Source organism: Pelmatolapia mariae, linkage group LG1, assembly GCF_036321145.2.
Source record: "Pelmatolapia mariae isolate MD_Pm_ZW linkage group LG1, Pm_UMD_F_2, whole genome shotgun sequence".
Lineage (NCBI taxonomy): Eukaryota > Metazoa > Chordata > Actinopteri > Cichliformes > Cichlidae > Pelmatolapia > Pelmatolapia mariae.
Genome location: NC_086227.1, coordinates 34,196,780 through 34,218,249, shown reverse-complemented (window position 1 = coordinate 34,218,249; position 21,470 = coordinate 34,196,780). Strand labels below are relative to the sequence as shown.

General features: G+C 41.0%; 1 protein-coding gene across 6 annotated transcripts in view; it reads right to left on the bottom strand.

Moving 5' to 3' along the window:
- LOC134631387 (A-kinase anchor protein 13) overlaps positions 1 to 21,470 on the bottom strand; it is a 122,829-nt gene that overhangs the window by 30,765 nt on the left and 70,594 nt on the right. For 4 of the 6 annotated variants that reach the window (XM_063479671.1, XM_063479652.1, XM_063479680.1 and 1 more), the window contains exons 11-19: positions 20,747 to 20,892; positions 17,760 to 18,124; positions 13,735 to 13,782; positions 10,197 to 10,374; positions 9,654 to 9,756; positions 9,073 to 9,198; positions 7,434 to 7,473; positions 7,100 to 7,211; positions 2,454 to 2,613 (exon numbers count right to left, since the gene is read on the bottom strand). In XM_063479671.1, coding sequence (XP_063335741.1) covers positions 2,454 to 2,613; positions 7,100 to 7,211; positions 7,434 to 7,473; positions 9,073 to 9,198; positions 9,654 to 9,756; positions 10,197 to 10,374; positions 13,735 to 13,782; positions 17,760 to 18,124; positions 20,747 to 20,892 — 1,278 coding nt within the window. The remainder of the gene's footprint in view (positions 1 to 2,453; positions 2,614 to 7,099; positions 7,212 to 7,433; positions 7,474 to 9,072; positions 9,199 to 9,653; positions 9,757 to 10,196; positions 10,375 to 13,734; positions 13,783 to 17,759; positions 18,125 to 20,746; positions 20,893 to 21,470) is intronic. The other 2 variants (XM_063479699.1, XM_063479690.1) reach the window with 2 other exon arrangements.

Sequence of the window (21,470 nt, the reverse complement as noted above, 5' to 3'; positions counted from 1 at the left end):
CACTATCAGACCTAGTCATCCAAGCTAGAATGCATACAGTGCAACATTTCCGTTACTGGGATTACATCAACAGCCGCTTTTAGTCTGGGTGAGAAAATAGCGCTGCACGAGTCAGAAAGGCAGCAACACTGTCAGGGCTGGGAGCTATCGCCTGAAAATGTGTCACTGTAAAAATATTAGCATTCAAGTAGAAGATTGCATGATTATCAAAGCACCTTGATTTCCTGCAGTGATTTTTTTTTTTTTTACATGCCTCTGGATTTTATTAGGTATTTTACTGCTTTTTGGTGACGTCCAAATAAGACCAGCTAATCTGAGACAAAGGATCACTGTATTCCTCTGCTGAATGGACACTAGCCAGAGTACAAACCTCCCTCACACTGTCTGTGGCTCTAACAATCTGAACCAGACTGACTGAATACAACAGGGGCTGTTTTTGCCAGTCTGAAGCATCTGAGGCAGATTGTGGCCATAAAGAGGTCTGCTGTGATCCATCGCAGAGCTTGTTTCTCCTTTTTAGGCTTTTTCTGGGCTTGCGCCAAAGGCTTGTGCAATAAACTAGAACCTCTTTAGGGCTGCCTCTGCCGCTCCAGTAAAAAACAATGCAAAAAACAGTTCTGTTGTCTGTAATCAAAGTCTGACTGGGTTGCATTAGAAGTAGCTCTTTGGGGAGTTTCGCTGCAGCTGCACAACTAACTGCAAATATAAAGTTCAGTTGGTGTTTCATGTTTTCTTGCACTGGCCTTTATAATCAAATAAAGGAATTCTAATTTACTTTTTCTTTAAATTAAACCTTTTAATTTAGTGCCTAAATGTAAACACAGAGCCTTTACAGTAAACTGACTTGACCTACTATAGGGTCTGACTCTTCTGCTACTCATGCAGTTCCTGTTCATGAGCTACAATTTAGAGATATTGCCTAAATGCATCACATGCAGGAAATCAGTTGTTGTGAAAGCTAACAGATATAAACATAGCATTACTGCTCTGAAAACATTGACTGAACATGCGTCTGTATCACTGCTAAAAGTCTCATTTAATTGACATAGAAACATTATTTTCTTGCTATGGTATACAAATGTGTGTCATGTCCCATCACACATAAGGCAGGCTGTAGTCCACCAAGGATAGCCTCCATACATTTATGTTTGTTTTAAAATTTTCAACCAGGGTCATGCTTTAAAACTACCTGCAAAAGGTGCCGAATAACCTCTTAACCATTTGCTCACTGTCAACCTCAGTCATGCCGGCCACCATGACTGCTATAAAAACACTAAACTACTGTAAACCAGATAATTAAATTGAGCTTGCATTGCATTAACTTAGCAGTGATGGTGGTGGTGTTTACCTTTTTTATTACCAAATTGCTTGAATTAATGTAACTTATAGCTGAAATATATCAGTGGAATTCAGCTGAGGGGGCACAATGACTTTTTTGGGCGGGCTTGGACCTGCGCCTTGTCCATAATGCCAATGCTGAAACGCTGGCAACACAAAACAACTTTTACCAACAACTTTGCCAAGCAGCAACCCCAGATGGTACCGCCAAACAAGAATCACTCCACACAGACTCTCATTTTAAAATGCCCAACTTCAGCTATAAAGTGAACACCTCGTTTTTTTTTGTTTTTTTTTTCAAATTAAAAAATTTTAATTGGCAAGTTGGTATATTAAGTTGGTTTAATTGACAGGTGCGCTGACATGTACAGCTTTGGGTGGCAGCTGTCTGCTAGGCCAGTTCTTAACAAAATTATCTGACAAATAACACGGCCTGCTTTGTGGTACAGCCGTCAAAGAACTCTGTGCTACATTTTTGGCAGGAGAAATTCTACACTGTATAATTCTGCTCCTCAGCACCAACTTAGCAGCCATTTGTGCCTGTTTGTTTGGGAATGCAGCTTGCTAACCGAGATAGCTAGCGTTAGCTGACAACTTGACTCTTTTAATCCTAATATGGTCACCTCAGGCTTTTTAAAACAAGCGTGTACCAACTATGAAGCCTCAAAATGCATAATCCAGAGACTACTGGGTAATTTCATAGACGCGTGGTCCATCATTTACATACAGTCTGTGCTTTTAGCCAAACTATGAGAACTGCTAATCAAAACAACTTTAGACTCAGCACCGCTCTTACTTAGGTTCTCAGTAACACACATAACAAGTGTGAAGTGGATCGGATGAATGGTTGTTGAGAGACAAAGACGAGAAGAAACATAAACTAACATATTCAAACATGCATATTCCTGGATTTATTGGTGAAATCTTTTCATTTCCTCTCCTTATGTTCAGCATCGTCTTTCAGAAACGACTCGCAGCTTAGTGTGCTTTCAGATAAGAAATTAAAATCTTCTAATAAAATAATTAAAGGTTATTAGGATTTAATATAATTTAAAGCTACAGCAACTCTGCAGAAAACAAACAAGACAAAAAGGAAAAAAAACAAAGTTACTTACATGTGCAATGGAAAGCATCCTTGCCATTAAAACCTTTATTGCACTGGGAGCACTGGGTGGCGTGGTTTGAGCTGACTGGTGTAAAAACATGACCGTTCACAGTCTTCTTGTCCTTCTCCTTGCCCTCCTTGTCCTTCTCCCGTTTGTCTCGCTCCTTTTCCTGCACAAATGGAAATTAATTAGTTAAGAAGACAACCCAACCTTGAACTTCGCTAATTGCTTCAACTTTGCCATCCAATTAGAAGTTTCGAAGTGAAGCGTGGTGACGTGTAGCATACACTAACATACCAGACACTGACACTGGGCCAGTCGCTTCTGTTAAATTCCAATCTGAACCCTGCAGAGCAACATTATTACTCGGATGTAGGACGCAGCGGGAGGGTTTGCATATTAAGTGATGCATTATTTATCCTGACAACAAATTGTCTCATTAAGGAACTCTTTTAAATAAATTTCAGACACTTTTAATCCTTTTTTCTGAGGTGAGACAGAAGACTCAGAGGTGGAGATCTTCAATGACCATTTATCCCAAAAGGGCAGCATATTTTCATATTACGTATTCGTTTGGTTTCTCAAGACACTCGAATGCTACTATTCAAAACCTCTTATGAAGAATGAGGCATTTCTGCAGGATGCATGACTGGTGACGGAGACGCACTGTCTGGGAATCACTTCTATGACCTTTCCATAACAGGGTGGGCTTTCTGCTGCCTCTGCATTAATGGATGAGATCGTCCTCAGCAGCTGGTCATCTCTGTACACCGAGCTGAATCACAATCCCATAAAGTGATGCAGAGAAGAACAGAGCTCTCATTCTCTTGGATTTACATCACAGAGCCTCCACCCAAACCCAGAGGAAATGGGAAAATGCAGTTTTCCAGCTCATTTTAATGACCAGCCCTGGGCCTCTTGGTTTGAAGGGACCACAAAGCTCTGACATACTAGAGCTCATTTGGTTCAGCCATTTCAAGATACCAAAAGCCTGACTGGCCCACGCTATGTTTCAGAGCCAGTACAACACACAGCTTTCATTCTCACTTCCTGCAACAACTGTCTAACCAGCACTAAACCACAATAAACGGCCCGAAAAAGTATTCTTCATGGCAGCAAGAATGCTTGTTTGATATCACGCCTATTGATGCCCGGCAAAAAAAACAAAAACAAGAAAACGCCAGCAGTTCAACGTATTTGAAAAAGATGATTCTCTGTACTCTTTGTTTTGGCTGCAAGCATACACAACAGGATAAGTAATCACTAGTGACATCTAAACCAGAGATTTAAACAAAAAGACATTCCAGTAAAACACACTGTTAACGGGCAATGACTTCACTGGAAAAAGACATCAGCCTAGAGAAAAACACCAGCCCCTTTTAACATGATATTGTGACAGTCTCTTTCACTACAATTCAACTGGGAAACCAGAGCACTGTGTTAGCCTACCTCCAGCCAACCTTTCCATCTCAGTGAGAAGCCACGGCTCCCTGGGAAACTCCTGTATAACATCCCTGGTTGTGGCTCAGTGGCTCAAGCTACTACCAGCAAGTCTCCATTAGGAAGGCTGTGAATGAGGAAGTCACTGGCTCGCTACGGGAGGTGCTATTTCTGCAATGACCCTTCCTTCAGTCTGACAGAGACATGGTGACAAAACTGCACAAACTAGATCCCCTTCCAGAACAGTCAGACTTTCAATATTTAACCTAAAGAGGAAGACACAAATTCTTCTCCTTAAAACTGGTTCTGGTTTATTAATGGCAGGAAGACATTAGATTGCCAGTTCTTCAACACATTTGACAGTTACAGATGCAATCTCAATGCTCCAAGGAGAGCCAATAGACACCAGGCAAACCCATTTTGAACATCAAAGCTTTAACGGTGGCCAATAACTTTGACCTCTGACAGAGAGCAATGAGCTGCAGGCTGAGGGAAGCTTTTTCAGAATCCTGTTGCTTTAAAAGCAAAGTGACGGCTGAGGTTAGAGGGGAGATTATTAAACCACCAACTCTATCTTCCTGTTTTACTTCCTGTTCACCCTTCAGTGTCTCTTTGCAAGGGCTGCATATTTACAGGAAGCAAACAGACATTTCACTTCCCAAACAGAAATAAAAACTCTGTGCTAAATTCAGGGCATTTCAGACCCTTTAATCACCACATGGTACAAATTTAAATGCACGCTTCGTGATCAAAGCAGTTATGACTGGCAGCAGAAACATGGATATCTATCATTACAGCCCGTTTTTCTTTCTAATACTTTCAGGTAGCATCTAACACCAACTTTGATCATGAAGTAAACTACATATCGGAATAGCTATCAAAAGGTAATATGTTAATTCGTGGTTTTAGTGAAAACAGAATTTGCCTATTTGTACTTCCTGGTGCTGTGTGAGTATCCTTTGGTTCAATATACTGTCACAACAATCACACACAGTTTATAGCTGTGTAAGGTCTACCACACAGCCCACAACTGGATATATTGGATATAAAAATGCTGTATAATTACATTACTGCTTATAATCTGTGAATTAAATGTAAGACTATTTAATACCTTCCAAGGCCTCTTTTTTTGGGAGAAGATTGAATGCAATTATTTTTACTTTTAAGCACCCACAGCTACCCCGTTGAGTTTTAAAGTCTTGATACAGACAGCTGTATTCCTAAATCATATTAATGGCTACTGCAATACAGTAAATGCCGCTTCTGCAATTTAAAGTGAGCAGTGCTGAGCATTGTGATTTTTAAATGCAGTACTGTACAATAATTTCCATGTCATAAAAGTGCTGAAGCCATTGTTTTACTAAAGTAACTTTATCTGATCGATATTTCAACAAACTAACAGCATATTATTGTCACCCTGTGTTATGCTCTCACAGGAATGGAGACACTGCAGGTAGATCCCCTAACGGAGTACGAAGGGCAGGAGAAAGGAAGTCTGCTTTGACCACATCTTACATAGAGGCTTATCTCTCTGAGAAGACATTGCTGTTAGGCGCTTGGGAAATCTGAGAGTGGGAAGTTGCATCTAACAACGACTTGGGCAAAAGCAGGACATATAAGGAGCTTTTGAACCAGAGGGGCCTATTCATAGTTCTTAGAACTTTTTAGAGGAAGTCTTTTGTGTGGCGCTGCATGAGGGACCATCAAAGTTCTCAGAAGCTCATTTGTCTGTCATTTTTTAGCTCCTACTTTACGGTTGATCCTCCAGCAGAAGGGGAAGCTCTGACTGACATAAGTGTGTGGTCTGAATGCAAGCATGCATTGCAACATGATGAACGTCATATTTGTAAAAACCAACGAACACGTAAACTTAACATAGAAATTACAGAAAAACCACGAGTTAGCTCTTAAACCTAAAACACAAACAGTTGAGCTGGCAGTGAAGACCAGGCTTTATTAAGCCTGTGTGCTACAGAGGAAATAAAAACTCCTGTCACCTCCTTAAAGGAAAACAAAAGTACTTCCTCTCAACTAACTTTTTCACATAGAGTGAAGCCAACGTAGGGAGAAAATGATGACGCTAGAATAGAAACTAAATGACACATTCATCAAAGTGAAGCTTAATTGGCTTGGTTTACTGCATGTTATCCTTTGAAAGAGCCATGCATTTGTTTGTAGAGTGGATGGAAAGGATTTGTTAAGCCTAGTTTATGGTCTTCTCATTGGTTGTTTTGCATGCCAACTGCAAAGCTACAAAAGTCCAATCGCGATTTGAATTCTCATGTCTGAATTCTCCTGAACGATAGGTATTCAAGAGAGTAGTGAGGACCCGAGATTCAGGAGCACTGTTATAGGCGTAGAGGCAAAGAAATTGGAGGTTTTTTCCACAGTTTTCTCTGGAAGGTGTCATCTTTTCAAACTCCTGCAGCATCTCCATCTGTATAATCGGAGAATCTCAGAACTCCTGTACTGATGTATGATTGAAATGGTGGTAAAGACCAACATGATCTTACATTCATGCCTTTGACCTGCTGGCACCCAGTTCCCAAAACAAGTGGTGCACAACAATCTGAAACACCAAAGCATGACTCAGTTCTGATGCCAACATTGGCTTACGCTGCCACACATAAACAGACTTTAATAAGGATTCTGGATCCCATTATCAGCCACAGTGGGAGCTCTGCCTGAGGTTAGTCTGTGAGATACACCTGACATAAAAAGACAATTAGCCACTTGTAATGTTATGTTATTTTAACTTAAATCAGAATGCAAGGCATCTGCTATCAGGAAACTCAGAACAGCAAACGCACAGTATGCTCCAACTTATTGTTGTGGCTGTAGTTTAGTTGTTGCTATGCTAATCGCCGCCTGGTTAATACGTCACGCACCTATTGGGAGTTGTAGTGCAAACAAAGAAAAGAAAAAGAGGACAAACATATGTAGTTCTTGAGGTGCCACACCTGGAACTGTTCAGCCCAGAACTGCCTATAACAGCCCTGCTGTGAGACTGAAGCTAGTCAGGGACCAACAGAAAAAAAGCTTAAGGTTCATATATGTGTGAATACTTAAAAACTGTGGTTGGGCATTAATTGCTTATTGCTCAAAGGGGATACATTTGTAAGAAAACACTGAAGGTGGTTGCCTACTGAATGAATTGCAAGAAGCAGACTACAGTGAAGTGTAGTCCAAAAAAGAAAAACTCCATGTTCCCTCACCCTGGTCTTTTTGTACATCTTGTTCTTGAGGTAGCTGAAGGTCCGGCTAACTTTTGTCCCACTCTTTCCCTCAGTGTCACTCCGCAGAGGCCCAGGCTCCTCTTCTGATATACTGGAACACACAAACAGGTTTAATTTCATCTCCAGCAGCTGCATTCACACAGCATACCTGTTCACACATTGTGAAATGGATCTTTGAAGCACCATAAAGGTCCTATGGAATCATTTGACCACTTCTCCACACTGCTCTTTATAGGACTATAAAAGGTCCTCCAAGCAATGCAAGCCTTAAGAACAATTTTCTGGTAAAATGTAAGCGCAGGATTAGACTGACCTGTATGCTAGTGACCCAGAGGTGCTGGAAAACCTCATACCTGGAAAGAAAAAAGGAGAGGAAGTGAGTGGCAGGATAGTAAAAACAAAAAAAAATATGTCTTTAGGGGCTGACCGCACTTTTCTTATTTTTCCTGATTATAATTGAGAGTAAGCTACAGATTTGGCTCCATAAAGGTAAATATGCAACACTTTAGGTACCCTTGTACAGCTGTGTGACAACTGTCAACCCACTGACATGACTAAAGGAGGCCAACAGCTATAGCGAGGACTTCCTTTTCTACCATCTCCTTTAAAGGTGACCCATTATGATTTTTTTCCCCCATTATGGTCAACTGAAGCACGAAGCTGAAACTATAAACACAACAACCCCACACAACTGCAAGGGGCAGCCAATCAGCAGAAAGTTTCAAAGCAAAGGCTATTTTTTGCCATCCCCCCACTTCAGAGGGGGGGGGGGGGGGGGATGAGGGGCTGTAATACAGTCAAAGACTAAAATTATAGAGTTTTAAATTATCGTGCATTGAAGGCTGGACAATGGATGATGACTCGGGCAAAATTTCATATTTTTTGGTCTGCTCATCCTATTAGAACAAAGCTATGCTGGGTGTAGCTCCTCAAAGACTCCTCTATTGTTGAAAATCTGGATTTTCTGGCTGCAGTAACAGCCAGAACATGTGTGTTTTTCAATTAATCTCTGTGCCAAACGTTAAGCACAGAGTTAAACATAAGGCATGTATCTTTTCTAGGGAACAATCTGCTTCTCTCTAAACAATCATTTCTACCAATATCCAGACGCACACGAAAATATGCAAAGCGCTGCTCGCATGCGCTGCAGAAGAAAGTCAAACCCAAAACAGGATAATGAGGACAAAATCTTGGCCTGCCTGTGTTCCTAGCAATGGAGACAAGGAGACAGAGAACAGTGCTAATGGAAATATCGCACAGATAAGAAAAAGGAAGGAATGCCTCGGTGTCTTTGACTAAAGGTGACAGGCTCGTATTTATCTGCAGAGAAGAAAGGGCTTCCTCAGTTCACCTGCGGTGTTTATGATTATTTTCCTCTTTCTCTGGTAATTGTGTTTCAGGTTTTTCAAAAAGACTGAAGTAAGGTTATTTTTGTAAAGGTCATCCGATTCTTGTGCTGCGTAGGAGACACGAGAAGCCAAGGTCTTATTTATTGCTGTCAACGTGGATTATAATTTAAACACAATGCTGCCTAGGCGAAAGGTGATTTTCTACACCAGCAATTTGGCTACAAGCGTTGTCTAATTGCATTCTCACACTGCAAGTAGATTAATATCAGCAGCAAATAGAAGCTTCTTCATGACAAGATTGTTGCGGCTGAATGTTTGGACTTTATCTTTGATGAAGTTTAAAGAGTAAAAATTTAAATTTTCCTTCAGACAACTTTGCTTCTTCTGTTTGACTCAGTCTAGGAAGCATTTCACGCACACACTTCATGTTGAGTCACAAGTAAACACTTCAGTGTGGGTATCAGGCTAGCTCCTAGCTGATCTGGGTGCATCGCTGTCACTCTCTGCAGCTCAGATCCAGGTTGCTAACCGGAGCAGCTACTGTTCTCCTTCTGACATCACAGCTATTTTCTACTGCAGCTAAGTTTACATGTCAGTACTTACTGAAGTCATCCTCATCATCGCTAGATGAGGAGTCCCCATAAATGAACTGAGACTTAGATTTGGTGAGGATGGGGGAAAGGTTGAAAGAGAAGGAAATTCGCCTCTTACGTCTCAGGCGTCCCACCGCTGGGGAGCAGGAAGGAAAGAACCACAACAGGCACTGATCACTTTTTGAAATATATAATAACCTAATAATAGTGAGGATGGGGGCAGGAAGTGGAGATGTACGGGAAACGTGTAATAAAAGCGATTCAGTTTAAATATCTGCATGTTAAACTACCACTTTCTCTCTTTATGTAGCTTTTTGACCTTTTTCTCTATTCTCTTTGTGATGGGGCTTACAGTGAAAAACATAATGAACTCTAAATTTCCAATTACAGGCTGAAATGATTGTGTCCCTCTGCTGAGTCTGGTGATGTTAAAATGAGGAAATGAAGAATGAGGACTTTGCATTGTACTTATAATTTAGTAAGTTGAAGCCTAAAGAGGATAACAAAGAAAACCAAAGGATAAAAAGGTGAAGAAAAGGGCTGAATGTTACAAGTAGGGACTTGATAGCTGCCTCATAACGTGTCACTCACCATCGATGTCTCTCTGGCTGATGGCCAGCATAGATACAGACTTGGTGAGGGGCAGACTCATGGGAGGACAGCTGTTTCGCAGGGGCCGATATCGTCTTGATTTCTGCAGCAAGAGACAGGAGACTGAATGAAACCAAGTGCATGAAAATGTTAAAAAAATGGAGTGAGCCAGGCAGCGATAATGTGGAACAAAGCATTGCCAGCCAGTCAACTGGAAACAGGAACATGAACTAAAAGAGGAAACTCGACATTTTGAATCGTGACATTATGTTTACAATTTGTTTTAAATTCAATGGGAGAAGTATAAATCTGCCCGAAGAAAGTCATGTTTATTAATTCTCACTAATCCCCAAACTGACAAGGCTCAGATTTCCCTTGACTGTTTATAAGTCTTGTTTATGTACAAGCTTTACAACAACTCTTTTCTCTCGTGAATTAGGCTGTGTGGGTTTTTCAGGATCTCTTGGTGGCCAACTGTGTGACAGTGTAAAGAAGTGGCATCACATCAACAAACTTCATGTGTGCGTGTGTTTATTAGCTCACCGGGTCATGCACTCTGCTATACTCCCCCCGGTCCTCCTGTTCCTCTGTCAGAGAAACCAAAGAGCCTCTGTCATCGCTGTCTTGCCGGGGAATCCTTATAGGTTCCAGGATACGGGGCCCCTGGCTGGTGGGGCCCCTGAGCTCTTCAGGGCCTCCACTGAGCCCCTCCAAGCTGTAACTGTGTACAAACACAAAGCAAAGATGACCTCAATAAAAGAACACACACTGTATTGAACACAATCACATCAATCACAATCACAGCTTTCTGATTATCTACACAACTGCAGCAAACACAAACACACAAAGATGTACCTGTTGACACATGCACGCGCGCGCGCACACACACACACACACAGCTGGTCCTACACTGTGTTTAGCCAGCTGAGTTATCACTAGCCTCTGGAGCAGATTTACAGCTGAAGCAGCTGCAAATGACTCCCAACATCAGCATCAGCATGGAGAGCTCTGCAGCTGTGATTTACAAACCCAATTACATCGATCTATGACTGGAAATAAGAGGCCTTGAAAAATCCAATCCAATGATTATGGAGAGGAAAACTACTGCTACATTTCAGGATGAGCTATGCCACGAGGCTGCAGCTCTATTCGCTTCAGGACAGACTCTATGATAGTTAAAGCTCCAGCAGTAAATCTCTCATCTCCGGCCCATGGGTTTGTATGCTACTCCATTATCCAGCAAATCATCAGTCCAACTCATCCAAGCTTCACTAACTAAAACCCGAGTAAAAGAATCATGATTTGGTGATTATAAGTGTCCAGAGTGGAGCAGCACTCACCTATCCTCAGGGCTGTGAATGTAGATGGCTATATCTGTCATACTAAGGCCTCCTTCCTGGCAGTATTATTACATACTATTCTACAGAGCCACAGGGCCCTCCATGCTCAAACACTAGCAGCTATATCAGCTCCCTCTCTCTCCTTGGTGTAGAAGGTTACTGACTAAAAGGGTTGGGCATTCATATACACACGAAAACACCCACAACAACGGCTAATGCAAATCAAGCAGCATGTAAATATGCCATGTTCAAATAAGGACATGTGCCCTTGGCAAATAAGAAAACATCACAAACACAGTAATGCAGTAAACCTGAGGAAACAACTTCCACACTGTAGCCAATGGCGAGGGGGTGGGGGCACATGCTCCTACTAAGAGAAAGTGAGGTGAAAGAGGTTAGGAGAGTGATAAGAAGATTGATAAGAGAGTATGGCAGAGTGGCAGTGAAGCACACAGATGAGAACATGAGCAGGATAGAGTTGCAGGGGTATCTGAGAACACTGACGTTATTCTGAAATAACTGGGCAGAGTGGATGTATTTTACATTGTGAAGCATAAACATTGCAAACGGGTTAAAGCTGATTTCCTGCTGCAGCGTTGTTGTAATATCAGTAGCAGACAGGAAATCAACTTGAACTCAGGGTGTTTCCCAGAAATGAAAAACTGGCAGAATAGCCAAGACACCATTAACACAGCTGGAGCCGCTGCTAGGGTGGCCGCTGGCTTCTTGAACGTGACAGATGTGACCAGATGGTTACAGCAGTGGACTGTGACAATAAGAGACTTGTCTTCATTACAACTTGACAGAGATGGAGGAGGGCTGATATTATTGGCCATTATTAGCTAGTAAGCATTGATATATCTGTATTAAAATACATGTCAGCCAGCAAGTGCTGAGAATCTGGAGGTCAGAAATACTACAGGTGTGTGTTTAAGGGAATTTAGAAAGAGTCTGTGGACCAAGGAGTCATTAATATATATTGAAGTCAGAAATATAAGTAATGTTTAACCCTGATGTCTGCCCATGGTTGTGATTCTGTGATTATGCATCTAATTAAAACTAGCACAGGTGTGGAAGACACTAGTGCTAGCGGTGGGTATAGATGTTGGTTTTTGTTTATGTTAAATATATTGTATTAACTTCATTTCATGTTTTATTTTCTGTATTTATTTTTCTGTTTTTTTCTTTTGTTCATTAACTAACTTGTGGAGCACTTTGGTCAAACTCAGTCAAACTAGCCCAACAAAGGGTCCAGTCCAGTCCACTGGATAGCCGTGAATACTTGATGAAGGGCTTAATATTTGTACTTTTCAGTGTAAGAATGGATCACCTAATGAGAGTGAATCATTGTCAGTCTTAAAGCCTTGTTACTCATAAATACAGCGAAGCGGTGGTTTGCCTAAGGAGCTGTCCAGATGTGTTTGTTTTTAATGAGAGCAGACAAATTGCACATTCTCTTTGAACAGGACACTTTCATCTTGGTAAATAGTTGTTAACATTTTCAGAATATGTTTGTACCTCTTTATATTAAAAGAAAGAGGAAAACGTTTATATTTTTCTATAGGTTAATATGAAATGGCCTTTACCGGTCCCTGCCATTTGAGATCAAATTGGACTGTATGGACTAAAATGAGTTTGACACCACTAATCTACACCATTAACCTGTCTTTTATCACCAAGAAGCTCTCAAAACCATTCCTGAACAAACTTATTTTCAGTTAGATATTTTTTTAGTAAGTTTTTATTGAAAATGTCACATTTTAGTTTGAGTCTTACTTTAACTCATTTTGATGACCTTATTAAAAGGATAATAATCAGGAGAAAGAGTTGACATGTTTACATCAGTTATTAAAATATAAATACCTAATTCTAATTAGCCTTTAGTCATTAGTGCAAAATATCGCTTCACATATATTACTATTTACAGCCTAGTTTTATTTTTATTTTATTTAACTGAAGAAGTTTTTCCACTCCTAGCTTAGTTTTCAGTTTAATTAACTACAATAGCCACGACACACTTCAGATGTGTCTTACTAAAGAAGCCTTTTACCGTTTTCAGACACTGTTGTCAAACATTTTCATATCCAACAGACTTTCTGAGTAGGAGTGTAAGCATTCAGCTCACCCAGCAGAGCTGAAATAGATCTATTCTGCATACAATCAAGATCAAGTGAAAGATGCTGACTCTTTTTTTTCCACTGCTTCCTCCCTCCTCCTTCTGGGTCAAAGAGCAACATTTCATACAGTCAACAAAGCTATTTTGCAGTGAGAACAACTTCCATTCTGTTTTTACTGCTGCAGCCCACTGTCTTCTGTCTTCTGATGCTTTAGAGTTTTGAATAATTCTCTACAGGAAGTTATTAAACCCACAAAATAAATAAAAAAAATAAAAAACAATCGTCTGTTCTAAAACGCTAACCAATGCGGTTCAGCCTCCAGAGCTAAACTCCTCTCTTTCTGTGTGGCTGCTTGTTATTACCAATGCAATACAAAACAGCAGTGCCACCACCACCCATTTGCCACAGTATTTCATACAAACTCCAACAGGGGTGAAAAGAGAGCAGCATTTTTCAGAGCAGTTGCCTGCAGGGATGGAGAGAATGCAACAGCAGTTCAGCAAGCATACATTAAAAGCCGGGAGGTCCACAAAGGGCACAACTGCATAAATTTGCCATAGCATGCCACTAAAAAGCAGGGCAAGCTTAACAAAACATGAACTGATGAATGTGATGTATTAATACCTTCTCCTGTGAAAGGCCGGCTTCCTCTCACCAGAGCTACGAGTGGAACTGGAGGTGATGGAGACGGAGACAGAGAGAGTGGTGGATGAAGGTGGAAATGAAGTGGGATTTGAACGGAAGCCATGACAGCAAGAAAATAATTAATCAACGAACTGTTCTTATTGCTGATGGGACCATTGGATTTTTATGGCTACTACTGTATAGGTAATGATCTAAGAGAAGACAAGAGTGATAAGACTGCTGTACTCAGAGTAAATGATGAAAGATGATGAGCATGAAATAATTGTGGTGATATCCTTTTTAGTATTCCCACCTCACAGTGAGATTGCTGGTACAAACTACAGTCATGTGAAAAAGAAAGTTTCCACAGGCAAAAGCTTGCATCTCATCATTCAGCAGCTTGTAGAAGCACCTTTAGCAGCTCTAAGTTGAAGTAATCATTTCATGTATGAGTCATCACACATCAGTCTCTCACATTTTTTAGTGGAGGAAGTCTGGCCAACTTTTCTCTATAACATTGCTTCAGTTCATTGAGGTTTTTGGACATTAGTGATTGCAAATGAAGGTGCCCAAGTCCTGCGGCTGCCAAAGAAAAAACAAAACAAAAACAGGAAAGCACTGAATCATCACCCCTGCACCACAGTGATTGACAGAAGGTATGAGGTGTTTGTGCTGATATGCTGCGTTTGGTTTCCCCCAAATAAAGAGCTGTGAATTATTATCAAACATTTCCACTTTGACCTCATCTGTCTAAAGGACATTGTTTCGGACGTCTTGTGGTTTATTCAGATGCAATTTTACACAGCCAAGTTGTGCTTCATATTCTTTTTAAGCTTTGTCCTGGCAAAGAAGCCGCACTTGTGCAGTCTTTTTCTGTCTGTACTGTCATGAACTTTAACATTTAAAAGGCCAACTGAGGCCTGCAGAGACTTCTGTTTGTGGCATTGCAGGGTCTGACTTTGGTGTGAATTTACTGGAAGGTCGAAAGATTCTTAAAACTTGAGCTTTTATAGAGGTTTTCACACTTGCTGATGACTAGTGAAGACAGTGTATTGAATATCAGCACATAGCTGCTACATTCCCTCTTAATTTGTATGAAAGCAATAAAGGTGTACTTTACTTTTCACTGGACTGCACAGAATCCTGTGAAAATGTTATTTTTCGTGGAACTGTACATCTTCTAATCAACTAATAATAGCACAGCATGAATTGAAACACTCAATAGACAGAAATGTGTCAAACAAAATGTTTGGGATTCAAACTTAGAGTTCTAGTTGAGTATTGTGAGCAGAAACCCTGTTTGTATCATAACCACATGAAGGACAATGTCACAACTGTGACACCCTAGAGTCTCTGCTGGTCAGTGGATAACCTCTGAAGTCAACTTTACTGGATTCCGACAAGAATTATCCTTGTGCATTCATCCCCTGTGATACCATTTAGCGAGATAACCTATCCTCTAATTAGTGAACTTTAGAGTTGCTGGTACTGGAGGTGTTGAGAGTAGTGTGGGCACACTGGTACCCTAGGACCAGGCTGTATTTCCAGTCTGTGCTAAACTATCATAACAGCCTCCTGGTTTTTAATGGTAACACTATTTCGAAGGCCACTTCACATTACAAAGAGTTTTCTGCTGTCGGTTACTTGTCCATCTCAGAAATGAGACAGATTTTCATTCTTTCAAATCTATCAGAAGGACTCTGTATCATCGGCAGAGACTCTGAGGAATGCATCTGTGGTGCCCCATGTTTTTGTTTGTTTGCTTCACACTTCAAGTCAATTTTTTCAGGCACACTTTGTGGTGCATAATCTCCACAGACAGCTGTTTAAACCAAACAAATTTACTGAACTTGATGAACATAACGCACCATAATAACACACTGTATCTAAAAGTATCGATGATTCCTTCCTGCTGCGACCACATGAAAGCTGCCTTTATCCAGTAAACTTCTGTTTAGACCAGCTGCTCCTTTCAGCTCCTCTCTGCTGACAGACATCTGTTTGGCATCTCTGTCTGAGGATGGAGCTTGTGTGGACTGAACAGATCAAATGCTTCAGTAGGGCTTATGCAACACTCATGTCACTTTTAATGTGGATTCTCAATAATCTTTGGCAAGAAACCAAAGAAGCATAATTACCAAATGCTAGACTGTTACTTTAAAATGTCACCAAACACTACAACGAGACATTCCGAAGACTTGTTTTTCTCATAATTTAAAATCTTATCTTTTTTTTAAAAAAAAATGTGTCCTAGACCCCACTCACACAGACAGACAAACCCCCTGGTAACCTTTGTTTATAGGGAAAAATGTGTATTCCCTGACAGGCCTGCGAGTGTTTGCTGGAGCGGTTACTGTTGCAAGTTGCAACGATGTATATGGTGCTGCACTAAAGAAAAACCTCCTTGCAATTGTTTTGTTTGCTAGCAGATTGCCACGGTTTCCTGTAGTTTGCATAGAAGAATCAACTTGCACCTTGTGAAATGGTAAGCCACGACTTTTACTTTCAAGGCAAACATTCTCCATTTTGGGTTTGTGTTGACTAGAGGAGATCGCAGTACCCTCTTTGTGATTTTACTTAGTGAGTCGGTAGGCTTCTATGTGACTGGTCCTTATTTAGGTTGATCTATAATGACATGATATGATATGATATGATATGAGTTACTTGGCAAAGCTGGAGAAATGAGCCTAGCTTTTGACTTTATTGTGATCAGGAAATCTGGGTAGCAAAACATGACAGCATATTAACCCTGCATGCTTTCTTCATGGCCAGACTTTAGGAATGTGTCTGTCCTGCAGTGTTTGGAAGCTAGAGCCTATCACAATGTGTGACAAGTCTCAGTTTGTGGGATAGAAATGCTCTAAAGTTCCACTTAAAGCGGGAAAACTGCCACCCATACATTGCAGAGTTGTATCACAGTTGAGCAGATGGTGATGCATCCAAGAGGTATTTTTACATTAAGTTGCTGCCTAACTTTTGAAATAAATAATTATATCTAAAAAGTAAATAATGATATCAAAGGTTGCTGTAAAACACTGCCTGCATATATACATCTAGGCTCTGTGGCTCATGAGGCAGCACAGGTTACTTATTAATTGAAAGGCCGGTGGTTCAATCCCCAGCTACTCTAATCTGCATCTTGAAATATCCTTGGGCATAATGAACCGGAGTTGCCCCAGTGCATCCATCGGAGCGTGAGCATGTGCACAAACATAAGACGTAAGGTATAAGAAAAAAGTACTTGTGTGACTAAGGATTGTAGTAAAAACGTTTTGAGTACTCAGAGTAGAAGAGTGCTATACAAGTACCTGGCCATTTGCCATATACTAAAAACAATGGCCAATATATCATTAACGGATTTCTTTTATACTCCCTGTGAATGAGTAATGGCCGCCAGTATCGTCAGGCTTTAACACACAGATACACATATGAAATGTACACTACTGTCAAAAGGAAAAACTTAATAAGACAGGGGATATTAAAAAGAATATTTAAACTTGCATGTACATTCCTCTACAGACCATCTCTAAGAGCCTATCGTTTGAGCAGTGATGACAAAACAGCGTTAAGAGTCCCGTTCTAAAAGTCACTGTTAGCCTTTCTATTGAACCGATGTTTGTGAAATAATCTTGTTGTCAACTCGTGACAACTGTACAGTGTGGCTCTGAATGTGAAAGCGTGAGAACATGTGTTCATGTTGAAGTGTGTATCTGTGCATTTGTTTATAAGCATCTGTGTGTACAATTTTGGAAGCTCCCTGCCAACGCAAGACAAATGGCAACACAGCTGCTCACAGCATGAAGAGGAAACACTCAACATGGCACAGAAGGACTGACATCAACAAGCTCTAATAATGCTGAAAGCTGCACACATCAAGTCTGCTGACATCTACTGACTAACACCAGATTAACACCAGCAGCCAGTATCTAGGACAGAGGAGAAACATTTCTATTTCTACATCCACTTCATCAACAATGCAATTAGACCTTATTCATCCTGAAGAACCCAGTATTCATCATTCTCACCTCCTCTGGTTCATCTCTCCGTCTCCTCCGTTGTTCTTTCCAGGACCCCAGCTGTGGCGGCGAAGAGGTGACAGGGAACGGTTGCTGTTACGAAAGAGACAGGAACGCCGCGGCACCTCAGTTACTCTATCTTTGGCCTCTTCTTCAGCCTCTCCTGCCCCTCCTCCTTCTCCACCTTCACTGTCCAGTCCTTCAGTGGTAGGTGCCACGGTCTGGATGCCCTCTTCTGGACTCCAGCTGCAGCCCAGGCCCTGGCTGCCCTCCGGGCTGGAGCTGGTCGGACCGACGCTGGCAGTGTCGTCTGTGGAAGAGCAGGAGACGGAAACCTCGCTGGCACTGTCTCCTCCAGTCACAGGTTCATCATTCTGCAAGACATCCCAAAAAGGTAAAAGATATAACTTTACACTACTTTAAAGCATTACTGTACCATTAAAAAGTTATGGTTTATCATGAGCCAGCACTATATGAGGTCAGTGCCACACTAATAAAATGTTGATTTATTATTTTAGGAAGCGGGGACATGTAAATGCAACTGTTTCCACTTAAAGTGTTTATTTCCAGGTTTAATCAAGTAATGCGCTTGTGAACAGTGAACAGTAACTGAAAGTGTGAAGAGTCTGGCTCTGCTCTGAGAACCACAGGAAGTGGAGCATGAGAACATGTGTGTGCTTACTAAGCTATTGTAAGGCAAGGTTGTGGATGACAACTTGAGGAATTAGTGATAATCAACGGCAAAAAAATCCCACAAAAAAGCCTGCAGACGCTATGTCTCAACAGCTGCTCAGCTGATATCTATCCATTTATTGTCCCTAATTGCATAAGGCTAAATCATTTATTGTAAGTGAACAAAGCTCTCCTGCCCTCTCACTGGCCGGTTCTATTTTTGTTTGGGTCACATGGTACACATTACACAGAGTGGATAACACTACCTTACATTAACCCTGGCCTTGGTGACGGTGATGGTATCAGGTACTGGCAATCTCACAAGGGAACAATAGGACTATATGAAGGACCCAAAAGGTTAATTCTGTTCATCTGGTAGTAGCGTAGTGTTTTCTATGTGGAGGACCACACAACCCTAATAACAGGAGACTATTTAAGATCCATAATGTGATTTTGCCATTTTATTACACCTGCAGTTTATGGGCAGAATGTAACAGAACAGGGAAAAAAAAGGGCACTCCAACACAGCATAATAAATATGAATAAAACATAACACAGCAAAACAGATGTCCTTCAAATCATTGTTAATTACTCAGGCTATCACATTGTATATCCATCAGCATTTCTTCACTGAGGCATGAGATGAATTAAGAGTAGGCTAGAAGAGCCATTTAACCCACAGGAATGGAATATAATGAGGACCAAATGGCATGGCTTAGGGATAATGAGCCAGCGCCACTTTATAGCAACACTGGCATTATAACAAACACCAATAAATGATAGCAACCTTGTTAAAACAAACCTTTCCCAGGAAAACACTTCTTAGTGATATATAGTCTTTTTAAAGTCCATTTGTCATTGTCACGGGACCATTTTAGTGATCCAAATCCACAGACAGTTGGCAGTTAGCAGTTGGCAAATATAAAGTGTACGTACACCGCATATGTGTAAACTGATATGTATTCTTGCAAGTTAATTAGCCATATGCTTGTGTATAGTTTGCTGATTTCTTGACAAGTCTTCACCTGACAGCTCTATAATATACGGAGAAAACAAATAGTTTTGGTAAAACCATTCTTTGGGAATGGTGGGAAAAAACTACTACCCACACACACACAGGTTTGGGATAGTCCATTTAGAGTTAATTTGTAGGTGTGAGCTTTAACTGGGCCTATTGTACTGCCAGCTGCAGTGTGAGGGCCGAGCATAGAGCTGCTTCTGTCGGAGAGCTGCGAATGAAAGATCTGCTTTATGCTGCAGACACAACTTCCTCTGGGAGCCGGACAACACATGAGTATACATCAAGGGCAGAGAGTGCATGTGAACGTCAGCTTCAGCGCTATAGGAGAAGGACCCAGCTGAGTTTTAAACTTTGTTTTATTTCAGGATTTTAAATGTTATCTGATGGCACAACATACATGTTAAACTCAGATAAGTCACGACCGTTGAAACCGTCTATGTCCTCTTTATTCTACATTTACAGTATTACATTTCACAAAAGAAGCGTTTCCCTTCAGAGAGCAGCAAAGACGTTAATCCTCTCTTTCAGAATTTAGCTCCTGTAGTCTTTGTGCGGATTCATTTTGCCCATCACGGCCTATCTACAGTGTCCCAACCCTCAGCACCACACTGTATACTCCCAGGCAGCTGATATTCTCTTCTCTGGCTTTGTTTGCACCAAACATGACATACGGTTCACATTACAATGAGCATGTTTCAAGTGCTCAACACAGCAGAAACTGAGAGATACAAGTGTTTCAACTTTAACCAAAGGGTGCCTGGCTTCAAACAGACTTTCAACAGCAGCAGAGTGACAGCAGGGACCACAGCTTGCACTTTCCCAGCAGCGGAGGAGAGCTGCCGGCTTAAAAAGATGCTTAGTAGATGTTTGGCATCTCTGCCTCAGGGTACTAATAAATAAAAAAACAGACACAGACTGAGAAAATAGATACTTCATATATAGTATATAATCCCTATAGGAGTAGTTGCAGAGGCAAAATATATTCTTGGTGTTCAGCGCGACTGAACCGGATGTTTGGACCACAGCCAGCCAAGGATTTAGTAAACAGGGAATTTGCTGCTACATTTTTCCTCATTTATACATTTAATGATTGATGTGTTTGCAGTTTGGATGTGTAAGAAGTTCATTCTACAGCATATATAGGGGCAATGTTTTTGTTTACATTTTTAAATATATATTTTCTATACTTTTTTCACAGATTTGTCCTCATTTGCTTTTCTCACTTTGCACAGATAATTAAACCAGTTTAAAATAATTATTTTTGAGCACTTTAACATTGATTTGAAGTTGATGGGGGTCAGACCTTTCTGAAGATGCTGTCATATCCGGGTTCTGCGTTCAGGAAGCTCTCTATGTCACTGCCAGAGTCTCTGTGAGCTGAAGAGGGGCAGCTGGTGGCACTGCTGGTCCTACTGGGCAAACTGGAAAATGCTGAAGACTCTGAGGATCCTGAAAGACACAACATTTAACACATCACAGGGTTAAAATCAAACAGAGGAGAAACGAAGCATTCTTGTGAAATCAGATTTAAAATACATTCACTGATAAGTTTCTCAACAGAGGCTGTTGAACTGAAAAACCCCCCACCTTGTTTCCAAAACAATAAGTCTTCATTCTTTGTTCTAAAACACAAGCAGGTCTGTAAGACATCAGTGAAAAGACTTGTGGGAATCTGAGAAGGTGTGAAAAGCCTGGTGGATCAATGGCTGACTGTCCTCACCAAAGTGGTCTGTGCTCGACTGCAAACAACCACTGTTTGTGGGTTTCATAAAGGTACCAGGGCAGAACTGAAGTTAAAATCTGACTCGGAGAAAGACAACTTAAACGGTTATTGATGTACTGCAAAACTGCTTTCATGAAAGAGCTGCATTAGTCACCCTAAGGCCAAATGGACATTGATGCTTACAAAGAATGTCTGCACCTTATTTTACGCTTTAAAGCAAGAAGTAATTTTTTTACTTCTGTTGCTTGATCGATAGAAATTACAGACATCAAGCAGACAGTTACTCGAGTTCATATCAGCCACA